A 16,680-nucleotide genomic window follows, 5' to 3' on the forward strand; every position below is an offset into this window, starting at 1 on the left:
AAGTATATACTTTTTTCACCTTCCTGTTAGCTCTATGCCATTTAAATAACAACAAAATTAATAAAAATATAATTTCCAAAACTGACCAAGTTTTAAGACAAATACAGCTTTGTGTCTTAATTAATTATCAAGGCCACTGTTATTGCAATGCTTAGAATTTATATATAGCTTTAGAAAGCAGTCACATAATTAAGCATTTTTCATATAAGCATGAAAAGGTTTCTTTTTTTCTAAATGAAGAAAACAACAAACAACACTATGTTACATATTACTATATAATGTGCCACCCGCAGTCTACCACAAAAACAAAGTGCAAGTGTCTCTCTGGAGTCAAAGCAGCAGGTGATTTGTCTCAGTGAAATGCACCTTACAAAAGATGGGTCAATAAAATTCCATACAGCACAACTCATTCAGCTCACTTTTAATGATGATTTCAGTGAAAAGTAGAAACGTGAACAGTAAAGAAGTGAATGTGCAAATAACTTTAGATTTGGAAGAGGTGCTGCAATGGTCTGCTAGCCCCTCCTGCACTGAACTGGCTAAAGCTTTTGTGTGGACCCGTATGCCTCCGAACTCCCAGTGCCTGAAAGTGCGTACCAGTACTCTTCGAAAATGGATATATGTAAGACTTGCTCATGTTCACAAACTGCAAAATATGCCTTTTTTCTTTAAGACTAGGTGGAAATTAAATAATTGCACATTATAGTTGTGCCTTGGATGAACTAAAATGAACATGCTCAATCCGTTTGCCAACCTTTGCAATGATATTAACCAAATAAATACTTAAAAATGTTTGCCTATAGTAAGTGCATATTCAATTTTTGCTTGACGTAACCCTTTCAGAGCTGGAAACGCTCTCTAAGACAAGGATTTCACAATATCCTTAACTTAAGAGATTCAAACTTAACTAATACCAATAACATTAAAAAATGCAGGCCCTATTAGCTACTGATATAATTTCCAACTGAAGATATACCGATCATCAACTTCTTTTTCCATATATGCTGCTTAAGTACAGACTAGTTTGGTTTAACGGGTGGGAGTTTTTTCTTTTTACACATTTGGAGGAAGAAAATAAAATGTACACAAGTCTAAATATCACTGTAGATTGTTCACTCCTTAAAGCTGGACAAAAGGTTTTAAAAGAGCTCCATTTGGGTGTGGGTGTCAATTCTGAAAAGAAACCCTACACTGAGGGTGAAAAAAAACAAATATGAAAGCAGCAATGCTTATCTACAGAAACACCAATGCAAAGCAGCGTTTCACAAACTTTCGCAGTTTAAATTTGAATATACAGTCAACTTTTTCACAACTGTACTTTTGGCTCTGACAGTTTATGAACAAATTTCTTTGGCAATTCCTGTTTCTTGTTGATTATCTTCTGCAAGGATATTGTCGTTTTCAGATTTTGTCCCATTGGGAAGCAAATCTTTGTCATTAAGAAATCCATTTTCTGTTATCTCTGAGATTGTCATAGCTTCTTGGAGTTTGACCTCTTCATCATCCAGGTTCTTCAGAATGAGGGGAAGTTTGGAGTTTGCTACACTGTTCTCTACAAAAGCAATGTTGCTCTCCTCATATTTCGGCAATGGAGTGCCTTCTTCCAAATTTTTGCTATACAGCTTACGGTTATCACTGGCGCTTTTCAATGCCTTTTCCAAGATCTCCTTCTCTACTCGCCGCAGCTTTATTGCCATTGATGAATGAAAAGTCAAGTCCGGTTGTTCCAGAACCTTACTATCATCCTGAAAAGAATGAAATTATTCTGAATGTATTAACATGAACCAACAGTGAAAAAGAGGGTTAGATTATTATATACCTGAAATAAATATACAGATAAGGAGAAGTCCAAATAAAACCATTAAAAAAACAATCTTATTATAATACATTGGTGTTTTAGCATTACTTAATAGAGATAATATAAAAAGTAAAATAACTAAAATGTTTTCTTCATTTAAAGGTGGCCATACACGACAGACCGAGTCTGCAGCTTATCAGCCCGTGTGCGGGGCCCTCCGAAAGTCAGCCAGATGTTGATCGGAGTTAAAAATACCGTCGGATTTGTTCGTTGATGTGGCACCGCAATCCGTCCGCCCATATTGTCTACATTATGATGAGATTGTGGGCCCTAGCCCGATATCTAGCACCGAAATGTGGGCATATCGGGGAGAGATCCATTTGTTTGGTGAAATCGCCAAACGAGCAGATCTCTACGTGTATGGCCACATTAGCCCTCAAAATCGATCTGCTCTATTTACAAATAGATAGGAAAATTCTGAAGGATGCCAAGCGGTTGGATCCATATTTCAGTTTATCAAAATTTGCCTGACAATCAAAAAGGTTTTTAATGAATTGACACCAAAGCAGAAGAATTTAATTTGACAGAATGTTAGATTGATTTAAGCATTCAAACACAATTCTCCTCACATAACTCTCCCAAAGTTCACCTCAATCTATCAGTTGTATTTTCATAACATCTCTTATTTCTTTAAAATTCTGATTTTAGCAAATTTTTTAAAATACCCCACATTCTAACTTTTACCCTTTAATAAATATGCCCCATAGTATATACAGGTATGGGACCTGTTATCCAGAATGCTTGGGACCTGGGGTTTTCCGGATAACGGATCTTTCCGTAATTTCGGTCTTCATGCCTTAAGTCTACTAGAAATTAATTTAAACATTAAATAAACCCAATAGGCTGTTTTTGCTTCCAATAAGGATTAATTATATCTTAGTTGGGATCAAGTACAAGCTACTGTTGTATCATTACAGAGAAAAAGGAAATCATTTTTAAAAATTTGGATTATTTGGATAAAATGGAGTCTATGACCGACAGCCATTCCGTAATTTGGAGCTTTCTGGATATTGGGTTTCTGGATAAGGGATCCTATACCTGTACAATCTTTCTGAATCCTTGTTATGCTAGCGCAAATAATACCCCAGTCTGATACATTTTTCAGCAAAGAGGAGCACCACCACAGGGTCTGGATTTTATTCACTTGTGGGACGCCTTACAAACTGGCACCCCCCCTCCCCCCTGGGAGTAACCCTTTGTGCATGTGTATTCACATCTTATCCATGAGACTGCAATCATTATCTGAAACGATATCCTTATCTGGTGTTTTTGACAAGAGATTCCCTTAGGGATGACAGTTACCTCAACAGTAGTTTTATAGGTTTTCAAGAGAAGAGAAGCTCTAGCTTCGAGGAATGTCCAAAGTTTAATCTCGTTGTCCCAGCTGACAGGAAATTCAGAATTTCCAAGGGTGAAGATTTTATCAATTGCATGATCACCAATTAGGTGCCCTTTCAGTTCATCTGCAGAGAGACCAGGGATAGATTTAAGTTAGAGGTTTTCAACCTAAAAAAAAATGACAAACAAAACATCTTTCCTAAATAAGTATTGAATTTCTTTTGATGAAAAAATATACAGTATTTCTGTATACTTTATAAGAATGTATCTTCAGAATTCTGATCTGAAGGACACAATCATAAATCAAAAGGAAAATATAAACATATAACGAACATACTAACAATATTGAAAAAATGTAAAAAAAAAGTGTTTTATTTTTAAATTAACGGATTGTTAATTGGCCACACTTAACATAAACTACATATTAGTCTTAAACCTGCACACTTGACATTCCAGCAGGAAATTGTCTACCAATTCATTTCCCTCTGTATACTGGACTAGCCATTATAATTAAGGCCATGAATATAGACAACACAGTAGAACAGACGCTCATTATACCTCTTTTCACTGCCCACACTAGAAATAAATAAATATAACATAAAAGGTGCAGTTCAGTATTTAGAGGGATATAAATGAAAAGCAACATTAGAACTATTAAGTTACACTTTACCCTAAAAGAGGCACGATAACAGAATTCACTGGTCAACAATTGAGCATGCACAGCTGTATACCTGCAGCAGAGACAGTGCAGAAACTGAAGGACTGGTGTAATGCTTTATTTGGGAGCGCCTTAATCTAACATTTTTTGCAGCACCAGCTCAATGGCAGATTTAAACCTGTGATTTCTGGCTGATTGAACATTGAGTTTTTATGTGCACTACTGACACACAGCTTGGCTAAGTTTAATGCAGCAGGACACAAAAAATATGGAATTTATATTACATATTGTTATTGTTTTAAGAAACTTTCTAAATGCATAGTTACCCTCATCCATGCAGAAGACTCGAAGAAAAGCCAACAGTTGAGCAGAAATGGGGGGCTCTGTGACATGCAGTGCAAATACACTGGATCTGTTAACAAAAAAAAAAAAAACAAAACAGGCAATTATTAAAAAAAGGCAATAACAAAATCACTATAAAAAATAAAATGCAACTTTGAGATGAAAGTCAAGTTTGCTACCTGATATGAAGGCAGAGTAAAGCTAATTGGAATAGGCCTTATTACTTCTGCCGCTATCTAGTAGAAAACAACAGCAGTCAAACTGCCACAGTCCTCCTGTCATTGCTTGTAATGCTAATGAATAAAAAAAAAAAAACCACTGTCTGATGCTCAATGAGGGATGACATGTGGACTATCTGTGGACTACCTGGTTGAACATTTTTGCGTGGTGGTCTGCTTGTTACCATTATTGGTGTATCAGACGGCACTAGCGATTCAACCTTATAAGCAGCGACAGGCTTTTTCTGACTGATTCTGTTTAGAAGCAAAAGGCAGCAGCAGTCAAAGTGACCCGTTTTGCAATTATTTTTACAGTTATCTCATCAGGTCTCAACTAACTAAATGCATTCGGTATTGTGCAATATGTACAGTGGCAAAAGGGTTTAAGTTGTGATGAATAGTCTGCCACCTGCATAGGCTATGGCAATCCCTGCTGAAGAAGGTGCCCCAAACAGGCCCATCTTGAGGCAAAGTAAAAATAAGTACTAATTATGACCATTTCAAGTTTACTTTGGCAGCAACAGTGCCCAGGTGAATGTTTCACTTGCTTTATCTGACTGTAATTTTTTTATGAAAGTGCTAGTGACAAAACCACTTTTCCAGGATATCCAAGCACTCCTGTAGTTTAAACTTGCATTATACTGAGCAGCATGGTTGGACAGTTTGGTACTCCTGACTGAACTGCATTTGCAATCCATCTGTCTGAACAGAAAATTCAGCCTTCTGATGACACATTATTGTTATTAAAATTTATACCAACATTTTCCAAATCCCTGTACAAAAGAATGGGGTATACACGTGAGTTGACACAGTTATCCAGCAAGGATTACAGGATTTTTGTACTAGGGATGCACCGAATCCACTATTTTGGATTCGGCCGAACCCCCGAATCCTTTGTGAAAGATTTGGCCGAATATCGAACCGAATCCTAATTTGCTTATGCAAATTAGGGGTGGCAAGGGGAAAACATTTTTTACTTCCTTGTTTTGTGACAAAAAGTCACACTATTTCCCTCTTCACCCCTAATTTGCATATGCAAATTAGGATTCGGTTTGACTGGGCAGAAGGATTCGGCCGAATCCGAATCCTGCTGAAAAAGGCTGAATCCCGAACCGAATCCTGGATTCGGTGCATCCCTATTTTGTACTCACCATTAAATCTGTTTCTTTGTAGTCGAAAGGGGGACACAGGGACCTAAGGGGTTAAGCTTCACCCTCTAGGAGGCAGGACACATAATTAAGGGGCGTGCCACACTGGGCTTACACCTGTACATTGTACTAAGCCACTCAGTTTGTCCCAACCAAGAACAAGAACTAACATGTATTCAACAATTAACGAAAAACAGGCAGATCTGTGGTCCAGGTGGCTATTCTGGACGCAACCAACAGGTCAATGGCTCGTCCTAAGGGCAGGAAGCCCTGTGTCTCCCTTTCAACTACAGAGAAACAGATTTAACGGTGAGTACAAAAATCCTGTTTTCTCTGTCATCTTAGGGGGACACAGGGACCTAAGAGGACTTAAAGCAGACCTCCAAAACAGCAGGGTGGGTATGAGCCTGATTGATCAGTTATTATTTACACTGCCTTGCACCCAAAGGAGACCTCGGTTGATGCAAGTGTGTCAATCCTAAATTGCGCCACGCCAAGGAACTGACTTGGAGGCTGTTTGGCCCTTACGAGATCAGGATGGTAGAATGAAGAGCAATTGGGTTCGATGGAATGACTTCAATATCTCCAAATATCACCAGAGTGCCCTGACTACATCTAGGGTGTGAAGTCATCGTTCCTTAACATTTTTAGGATCTAGACACAAGGACAGTACCAAGATCTCTTGATTAATGTGAAAGGATATACACAACAAGAATGGGACTTCTCCCCCTGCCCATGTGACCCCAAATTGCTCAATTATAAATAAATGCACCTAGATATGAAATAACTATAACTATGCCGATGTCAGAATTAAAACCAATTAAAATAAAACTAAGCAGCGCTGCATGTGCGAAAGGGATCCCTTGCTATAATCTATATGCATACAACAATATGGAAGGCAATTATATGCTGTAGTATGAAATAGCGTGTTTAGGATTAGACCAGAACGCTCCAATAACGAACAGTAGTCTCAATTTATGAGTAGGTTAGTGGTCTCAGAATATCCAATGCTGATATCCAATCTAATTGTAGCAAAGCGTAATGTTAATACATCCCCAGGTCTGTGGTATACCAAGTTCGCCAATTGTATGAGGCACCCCCTATAGAACAAGTATCCTCAAGATGTAGGTATACTACACTATTGAGTGTTGAGGGGGATACACCTTCAGTGTGAACCAAAACCTTCACGGGAAGCCCAATAGTATGTGGGTTGATGCGGGCATCTGGATTTGCTGAAGAGGCGGCAGGCCATCGCCCTGTGTAACGTGTCAATGGAGTATTAGCATTTCCCGACGTAGCCCGCTCAATTCAAATATAAAAATATTACCAACCAAACGAACGTCCGTAAACGGCCCCACTGCGATTCGTGTAGTGGCGTTCTGGTTTAAGAAATCGCCACTAGGAATACTACCTTCCAAGTGATCCTGGTGTCAGAGATTGATTTCAGCAGTTCGAATAGGGACTCCAAGAAGGCTTCAAGTACCAGATTAAAGGAATAGAAACGACAAAAAATGTATGTGTTTTAAAGTAATGAAAATATCATGTACGGTTGCCCTGCACTGCTAAAACTGTTCTGTTTACTTTAGAAACACTACTATAGTTCATGTAAACAAGCTGCTGTAGAGCAATGGCGGAAATTGAAAAACGGCTATATGGCGCAGGTTAACTAATGACAGACAGAGCTTGTTTGCGATCTGCTGTGTAACCTGAGCCTTTTCTCCTTTGAATGGCTGCCCCCATTGCTACAAAGCAGCTTATTTATATAAACAATAGTAGTGTTTCTGAAGCAAACACAGCAGTTTTACCAGTGCAGGACAACACTGCATTATATTTTCATTACTCTAAAACACTTATTTTTTGACATTACTGTTCCCTTAAGATTTCAGCCTGCCACTGGTGGCCGGAAAGGGGGTTTCACATGTGCCACTACTTGTAGAAATGTGCGAATTATGTCTTCTTCTGTTAATCGATGCCTGAGAAGGATGGACAATGCAGAGACTTGTACCTTTAATGAGCTAAGTCCCAACTGCAAGCCCCATTGTAGAAAGGAGAGAACTCTAGGAATGTTGAGTTCCAGAAGCGGTAAGTTTGACTCTTCACACCATTTGAGATACGAGTGCCATACTCTGTGGTATAATTTGGATGATGATGGTGGTAGTGATGACCTTTTCGGCTATCCCCTGCCTTCACCAAATGGATACCTCAACAGCCTTCCCATCAAATCAAACAAGTCTGGGTTGGGGTGAACTACTGGTCCTTGACAAAGAAGGTCTGGTCTGTATTGCAAGTGAATTTGCCGAGTCACTGACATTTCCCGGAGGTCTGAGAACCATGTTATGCGAGACCAATAAGGGGCTATTACGATTACTTTGACTAGTAAGTGTCTGATCTTCTTGAGGACTCAAGGCAGCATTGGAAGTGGTGAGAAGATGTATGCTAGGTTGAACATCCAGCATGGCATCATGCCATCCACCTCTGCTGCAATTGGATTCTGGAATCTTTCGATTTATTCGGGATGCCATTAGGTCTATATCTGTGGCTGGCCCCGATGGTTCACCAGCGTCTCTGGATGAAGCTCCCAATTGCCCAGGATCTAGCTCATTTCGGCTGAGGAAGTCCGCCGTGATGTTGGACACCCCTGGTATGTGAATCACGGATAGCCTCACTGAGTTGACCTCCGCCCAAGAATAGGATTTGCTGAGCTTCCGTTAGCACTGCTCTGCTGAGTGTTCCTCCCTGGCGATTTATGTAGGCCACAATTGTTACATTGTCGGTTTGAACTCGCACTGGTTTCTCCTTCAGAATATGTACCCATTAGTTTGGAGCAAGTTTTAAGGCTCGCAACTCTAGTATGTTGTTTGGCAGAGTCCCTGAGCGGACAGGTTGTTCCACGCCGCTCCCCAGCCCTGTAGGCAGGTGTCTGTTGATATCACATTCCAAATCGGCATAGCCCAAGATTGTCCTGTGGACAGGTTGTTTAGTTGTAACCATCACTGGAGGGCCTCCCTCGTTGCTCGAGAGAGAATGAAGGCTCGAGATGTTGGTTACCCTTTCCATGCCAATAGCATATTCGATTGGATAGGACGTAGGCGAATCTGTGCAAACGGGACAGATGGCCGAAACTATCAGTCCCAGCACCTTCATTGCCATGAGAATTGTTGGCCTTCACAGGGAGAGTGAATCTGATCTCTGATTTTGGACTGCTTTTCTTTGGTAAGTCTTACCATCTGTGTGGTGGTGTTGAACTCTAGGCCCAGAAATATCATCTGGTGACTGGGTTGCAAGTCGGATTTCTTCCAGTCGATGGACCAGCTGGATTGCTGAAGTAGCTGAATGGCCTGCTCCAGATCCTTCTTGGCCTTGTCTTCAGATACGGTGTGACCGATATGCCCTGCAGTCGCAGTGTTGCTGCTGTTACCGCTATCAGTTTGGTAAACATTCGGGGTCCTGATGAGAGTCTGAATGGAAGTGCCACAAAAGGATAGTTGGCAAAAGCAAGTTACAGGTACTGGTGGTGAGGGGGCCAAATGGGTATATGGAGATATGCATCCTTGGCACTTTACAGGCAAAGTTAGGCCCCTGCAGGGGGTGCCTTCCTCCCCCCCCCACTCGGGATAATAATCCCCCTGACCTTCCTTCTGCCATGGTACACTCTGGATGACAAGCAAGTGTGCGGGGGTGAGCCAGGAACCGTGTTGGAAATGGCTTTGCAATGTAGCGATGGTAAGGAGTGCCCCTGGAAATAGGTGCGCCTTAATGGGTGCTGCACTTTCCCCTCAATAAACTTTGTGTATGAGCAGCGTGTGTCAGCCTGCGCTGCCATCCAGAGTGAGCAGAAAATGGCTGCTGGAACGCATATGGGTGCCAACAGTGCACTGCTCTGCCTCACTTGCCATGGCACTGCAAAGTGCGCAAGATGGCCACTGAAGTGCGGGTCTCCTGTCAGCCCTTTTCCCCAGCCGTCTGAGCTTTGTGCTCTAAACAGCTCCTGGGGCTGGACTGGGGGGGAAGCTGTGACCATAGCCAAGGCAGAAGTGTGGGACCCGGAGCTCCCCTTGAACTGAGCAGGGAACTTTGAGGAGCACTACTGGCATGACATGTCCCACTCACCCTCTGATGGTCTGCTCACCAGCCAGACCTACTACTCATAATGAAAGGCAGGTACGTCTGGGTATGGGTGGTCGGCACAGCCTTTTTGGGCTAGTAACAACCCCCGTGGCTTCTTCCTCGCCGGGGCTAACCTTGTAGGAAACCGGTATCCCTGATCCCGATATCACCCTGGGTGTCAGCAATCTGACTGACGATGTTGTAGCTTTGAAGAAAAAGACTTTCTTGAGCCTGTCTTCCTAGGACGCAGGACACTTAAAAACTGAGTGGCTTAAAACAGTGTACTGGGGTAAAGCCCAGTGTGGCACGCACCCTTAATTATTATAAGGGTCCTGCCTCCTAGAGGGTGGAGCTTAACCCCTTAGGTCCCTGTGTCCCCCTAAGACGACAGAAACTTTGTTTTATTGGTTCCACTAAAATCCTACATTAAGAAGAGAAAAACCACAGCCTATGCTTTTGTTCCCATCTTTTCATATGCATGGTTTTTCCTGTTCTACAAATCAAGGGTCATACATTCTATGACTACGAACTCTGTTTATGAAATTGTATGTGATTAAAAAGCGATTATTGGGACATATGTATAATTTTATGGGTTTTTGAAGAACTACTGGTTATAAGGATTTTGGGAAAGTGCTTGTGAGCTCTTGGAGCAACAGGTTCTTTAGTGTGGTATTTTTGTGTGTGAGCTGTGTAATTGCTGAAAGGCTGTTGCAACAACTAGATGTAAAAACCAGAATAAGTTTAAAAATTAAAATAGCAGTATGTGACACTTACGTAGGGATGCCAGCACGAGCTAGGACTTCGGCCTTCATGGCATACAGCCTGTCGCTCTTACTTACACCCAGCTTTATTTTCACTCGATCATGCAAGTTATTTTCAAAGAAGAAGCCATTGTGGATAACAAATTCAGCATTGGAACGAGTTCCATAAAAGATGTAGATCTAAAATTGGGGTATTAAGAAGAAATAAACAAATGCCACCAAAAAGGTCTTAAGCATGTTCTCTGGAAAGAGATTAAAACTCCCTACAGTTCTGTTTATCCAACTGTGACAGCAAAATAACAATTATCTGCCTCCCACCCCATTAAAATTATTCTGTAATTTATGCATTAATAGTCTGCCTTTTCGTTCCATAGATGGGTATTTGCAAACATCTGACAGCAAGACAGCCTGCTCTGGTTTAAAGAAGAAAAGTTTGCAGCTCAGAAGGTTACACACAATTGAACTCTTACAGTGGTGCTTGGAAGTTTGTGAAGCCTTTTGCATTTGCTGTATGTCTGCAAAAAGATCACCTAAAACCTGATGTTTTTCAAAAAGTAGAACCCAACCAACGAAATGAGTCAAATGTAATGACTGTTCATTTAATTTATTGAGACAAACTAAACAAAGCTATATAATTGTGTGTGTGAGTATGTAAAACTTTGCTTTTAATAACTAGCATGCTCTCCTTGGGCAGCAATAGTACCAATTAAATAATTCCTTTATAAAAAAAAAAAAAAAAAAAATGAAAAAAGGTATTTATTCAATCAAAAAATTATTATTTGGATTTTGTTTTGGAGTGCTCATCTGTAATAAATAAATAAATATATATATATATATATATATATATATATATATATATATATATATATATATATATATATATATATATATATATATATATATATTAAAAACAGTATACATTTTCCCATTTAAAAAGAAAGTCAGTCCCTAGAACTGTTTAGTACTAGGGTTAGTGTACTTTATCCTAGGTCCATCCCTCCCACCCATGACACCTTTTATGCATATACCTAGGTGTGCTATCAATTTAATTCACAACCTTTTTCACTGCAGCTCAGCCCTATGGGGTTTCCAATGTATCAAGTTTATACTTTCAGCCTTAGCCGAGTAGTTTCACAGCACCAGGTAATACAAAAGTTTAGCACAATGTTCAATACATTATTGCATGGAGCATTATATATTAAAGTATATAAAGATATAGTTGTATCAAATTAAACTGTCCTTTAGCAATAAACTCCCGTGACTGTTTACAGGTTCTTCTTACCTGTTCCCCACTGTTGAAGTCCTGCAGTGCTACACACTCACAACGGTCATCTTCTAAATTGTAACCAGTTGTTATCTAAGAAAGGAAAAAAGTAATGAATAAAGATTTGAACTCATTAGATACTATTTTACCTGAAGCAAGTTTGTCTCTTTAGACGGCATAAAACATTAATGAAAATCATTCATTGAGCTGCTCTGTTCCACCTGACGTGACAGGTTTGGAACTGAATATTTTATGAAATCTGGTGGGGATAACAAACACCCATGACACGGAGCAGTAAAACTGTATGCCCATTCCACACCTGCTTTCTTGATGTTGCTCAAAGTGCATCATGTTTTTCTACAGCATCAATGTCAAACCATGCCTGAGAGGCATAAAGCCTAGCTGCAGCCTACACCACAAACTGTTTTATGTGCTTAAAACAGGGCCATTGAAGCAAACATGGTCACAATGGCCATGGCAGTGAAGAAGCAATTTTTTTTGCAATTGTATAAAAAAAATATACAGTTAAACTGTTTTAAAGGGAGAATCTTTAGAAGTACTATTTTCCTATGCTTTAAAGGGGTTGGTCACCTTAAACACTTTTTCCAGTTGGTTTCAGTCAGTTCACCAGAAATAAAGACTTTTTCTAGGTACTTTTTATTTTGTATTTGTGACTGTTGTGAATGTAAACTTTCATTTTCCACCTTTAAAGCAGCTCTGGGAAGGCGTCGTCGACTCTAACGGTTCTAAAATGATAACTTTAGTTGATACATTTATTATCTTTGTCTCTGCTGAGCAGAATTCTTGCATTTCATTAAAAGTAGCTGTTAGAATAGATACAATAGTTGCCAATATTCCACAGATGCTGCTGAGAAATGCATCAACTAAACATAGCTAATTGTAATAGTTCAGAATGCTCCTAGATCACCGAGCTGCCAGACGGAAACACTAGAGATAGGTACATTAAACTGTATAAAACTTCAAAACCGGTAAAAAATAAAAGATGGAAAGCATAAAAGTCTTTGTTTATGGTGATCTGAAAACAACTCAACTGCAAAAAAGTCTTTGGAAGGTGAACAGCCACTTTAAAAGAATGGAAAAACTCATACTGCTACTATTAAAGGAACATTAACACCAAAAAATGTAAGTGTTTTAAAGTAATGAAAATATCTTGTACTGTTGCCCTGCACTGGTAAAACTGCTGTGTTTGCTTCAGAAACACTTCTATAGTTCATATAAACAAGCTGCTGTGGAGTAATGGCGGAAATTGAAAAACAGCTATATGGCACAGGATAACTAATGGATAACAGATAACACCATTAGACAGACAGAGCTTATCTTCTATCTACTGTGTAACTTGAGCTTTTTCTCCTTTGAATGGCTGCCCCCATTGCTACACAGCAGCTTATTTATATAAACAATAGTAGTGTTTCTTAAGCAAACACAGCAGTTTTACCAGTGCAGGGCAACACTGCATTATATTTTCATTACTTTAAAACACTTATTTTTTGGCGTTACTGTTCCTTTAAACACTTGCTTTACAATTCAATGGAAAAGGTTTTCAGATGATTCAGATTTTTTTCTTTAATCTCTGATTTTTGGGCTCAATTTTTGTCAGGAATTTACTACATCTTATACAACTTGAAACATAAAAGGACAAGAATGCAAAAGAAAAAAAAGGACCTTATTACATTAATGATTATGTGTCATTTGTTAAAGAGTTGCAGGATAATGGAACTCTCTGCCATACAACGCTTTCAGTGTATATGTTAGTGGGTAACTTACAGACACCAATAGGAGAGCTATAAGTGCAGCCATTGCAGAGCAGGATTGACTTAGAAGAACCTAGATTTTAACAGATGCTGTGCTATTGCTCCAGGATTAGTATCTGATGTTTAGTTGGGAAGAGGAAGAGTTCCTTGCAGTGTAAATCAGAATTTCAGAGGTAAGAAGAAACATGGAAAAGGCATTTCTTAGGCAAAAGAAGGAGGATAGGGGCAGCACAGTGTGTGCGTGAATTATAAAAACAGCCGTTACGAACTGTAGGTGGACTATACATAGGTTGCTTATTCCCTACTATGATACTATTTTTTTTTTTTTAAATATGTTACTATTAAAAAAATGAAGGGGTGGGACCTTTAGTATCAGAGGGAGGTCAGCTGGTTGATGAAAACAAAATAATTTTGAACTCATATTTTTTGTCTGTCTACACAAATAAGTGTCTGGAATAGTGCAGAGAGACTGGCGAATAGTGGTGCCGCTATTCAAAAAAGGATCACGTTCTCAGCCTTAAAACTATAGGCCAGTTAGTCTGACGTCAGTGGTACAAAAGCTTTTTGAAGGGTTAATAAAGGATAAGATACTGGACTTTATAGCAAATCATAATACTAGGAGTGTGTGCCAGTAAGGTTTTATGTGTAACAGATCTTGCCAGACTAACTTAATTTATTTTTATGAGAAGCTAAGCAGGGACCTCGATTCTGGGATGGCAGTGGATGTGATTTTCTTCGATTTGCTAAAGCATTTGATACAGTCCTACACAAAAGGTTACTGGTTAAATTAAGGAATGTTGGCCTGGAACATAGTATTTCTACCTGGATAGAGAACTGGCTAAAAGATAGACTACAAAGAGTGCTGGTAAATGGAACATTTTCTAATTGGACCAGTGTTATACCGCAGGACTCTGTACTAGGTCCCTTGCTTTTCAACTTGTTTATTAATGACCTGGAGGTGGGCATTGAAAGTACTGTTTCTATTTTTGCAGATGATACTAAATTGTGCAGAACTATAGGTTCCATGCAGGATGCTGCCACTTTGCAGAGTGATTTGTCTAAATTGGAAAACTGGGCAGCAAACTGGAAAATGAGGTTCAATGTTGATAAATGCAAGGTTATGCACTTTGGCAAAAATAATATAAATGCAAGTTATACACTAAATGGCAGTGTGTTGGGAGTTTCCTTAAATGGATCTAGAGTTTTTGTAGATAACATGTTGTCTAATTCTGGGCAGTGTCATTCTGTGGCTACTAAAGCAAAAAATAGTTCTGTCTTGCATAAAAAAGGGCATTAACTCAAGGGATGAAAACATAATTATGCCTCTTTATAGGTCCCTGGTGAGGCCTCATCTTGAGTATGCAGTGTAGTTTTGGACTCCAGTCCTTAAGAGGGATATAAATGAGCTGGAGAGAGTGCAGAGACGTGCAACTAAATTGGTTAGAGGGATGGAAGACTTCAATTATGAGGGTAGACTGTCAAGGTTGGGGTTGCTTTCTCTGGGGAAAAAAAGGCGCTTGCGAGGGGACATGATTACACTTTACAAGTACATTAGAGGACATTATAGACAAATAGCAGGGGACATTTTACCCATAAAGAGGATCACTGTTCAGATGGGTTTTTTCCTTCCTCTAGATCAACTAGCAGTTAGGCAGATAATAAAAAAAATAAACTAAAAGGTTGAACTTGATGGACATGTGTCTTTTTTCACCCTTACTTACTTTGTTACTGTACCAGAGGCCACCCCTTCAGACTAGAAGAAAAGAACTTTCATTTGAAGCAACGTAGGGGGTTCTTCACAGTCAGGACAGTGAGGTTGTGGAATGCACTGCCATGTGATGGCTGATTCAGTGAATGCCTTTAAGAATGGCTTGGATGATTTTTTGGACAGACATAATATCAAAGGCTATTGTTATACTAAATTCTATAGTTAGTATAGGTATGGGTATATAGAATTTATGTGAAAATATGGTGGGGTGTGTGTATGGATGCTGGGTTTTCATTTGGAGTGGTTGAACTTGATGTCTTTTTTTCATCCTGATTTAACTATGTAACTAAAGAACATTCATTGGAGCCAAAAATCAAACAAAAAAAAAACTGTATTGTCAATACAGAAAAGACAATACTGAAACTATCAGTTCATTATACTGCGGAGCTTAGGAGGTGAAAGTCAAGGGATACAAATTTTAACATTTCCGTAATAAATCCTGCATCCAGAAACCTGCACATCACAACTGCAGTTAAATGTGCATTTTGAATCACATTGTGAACCACTAAATTAAAAACACTTACCAACCCATTGGTGTGATTACACATATCCCATAATGGGATCAATGCCAAAGTAACTCTTGATCCATCCTCTGTTGGGATCTGGTTCTGTCTTGTCATGACAGAAGAAACTGCCCATCTGAAATCAGAAGAGATGGACAAGACAGACAAGAAAGACAGAAAATGTCTTATTTGAACCATGAAATTGCACAGTGATTCAAAGGACAAATGGCATTTATAAAGGAAAAAAAAAAGTTGCCATAATTTAAAATGCTAATTAAGCTATTAATAAACTTCTGAAGTTATTAATTGGTCTTGGATCTCACTTAAAAAGAAAATGGCATTTTAAAGGAATGCTTTTAGATTATAAATCTGGGTCAAAGAGCAGCACCCAAACCATCCTTAAATCTAACTTTATTCCCATATGTATTGGTATCTGTGCGTATGAAAATGCCATGAAGTGTATGCATCCGGCTCATTAGAGCTTCCCAAGAGTCAAAAGCATGCCAGTCCAACAGAGCAAACGGGGGCTTTAAACAATTACAGTGGTGGGGGGGGATCTGCTTTTAGAGCATCCTTCTACTTATCTTACTGAGAATAAACAAAGGACCAACCTGTAATCGTCGAAAGTGAAAGAATCCTTCAAAGGCAGTTTGATGGCATTAGGATGGGTCTGAGGTTTTTGGGGCAATGGAAAGAGAAAAGGAAGGAAATAGGAAAACAAAAATGAAAACAGTCTGTACAATTTAATAATTTAGCTTCCTAACAGATCCTAACAAGAGCCAAATGAAACAGGAGGCGTCCAGCAACGTTACACAGGGATCAACATGCTATTATGTTCTCATACATCACTGTCAAGTTAATTTGTTGTGCCCAGCAGCTGCCATTAATCTGCGTCTTCATATTCTAAGACTGGAACACGCAGACATCACAAATTTAACAATAA

At 39.3% G+C, this 16,680-nt stretch overlaps 1 protein-coding gene across 2 annotated transcripts in view; it reads right to left on the bottom strand.

The window, feature by feature from the left end:
* Positions 1-406: 406 nt before the first annotated feature.
* The window catches only part of setd3.L (SET domain containing 3 L homeolog), a 47,365-nt gene continuing 31,091 nt past the window's right edge, over positions 407-16,680 (bottom strand). For both annotated transcript variants that reach the window (XM_018230498.2, XM_018230497.2), the window contains exons 7-13: positions 16,349-16,407; positions 15,759-15,873; positions 11,713-11,787; positions 10,444-10,610; positions 4,181-4,266; positions 3,161-3,321; positions 407-1,745 (exon numbers count right to left, since the gene is read on the bottom strand). In XM_018230498.2, coding sequence (XP_018085987.1) covers positions 1,335-1,745; positions 3,161-3,321; positions 4,181-4,266; positions 10,444-10,610; positions 11,713-11,787; positions 15,759-15,873; positions 16,349-16,407 — 1,074 coding nt within the window. In that variant the 3' untranslated portion in view covers positions 407-1,334. The remainder of the gene's footprint in view (positions 1,746-3,160; positions 3,322-4,180; positions 4,267-10,443; positions 10,611-11,712; positions 11,788-15,758; positions 15,874-16,348; positions 16,408-16,680) is intronic.

This window comes from Xenopus laevis, chromosome 8L (assembly GCF_017654675.1).
Source record: "Xenopus laevis strain J_2021 chromosome 8L, Xenopus_laevis_v10.1, whole genome shotgun sequence".
Classification (NCBI taxonomy): Eukaryota; Metazoa; Chordata; class Amphibia; order Anura; family Pipidae; genus Xenopus; species Xenopus laevis.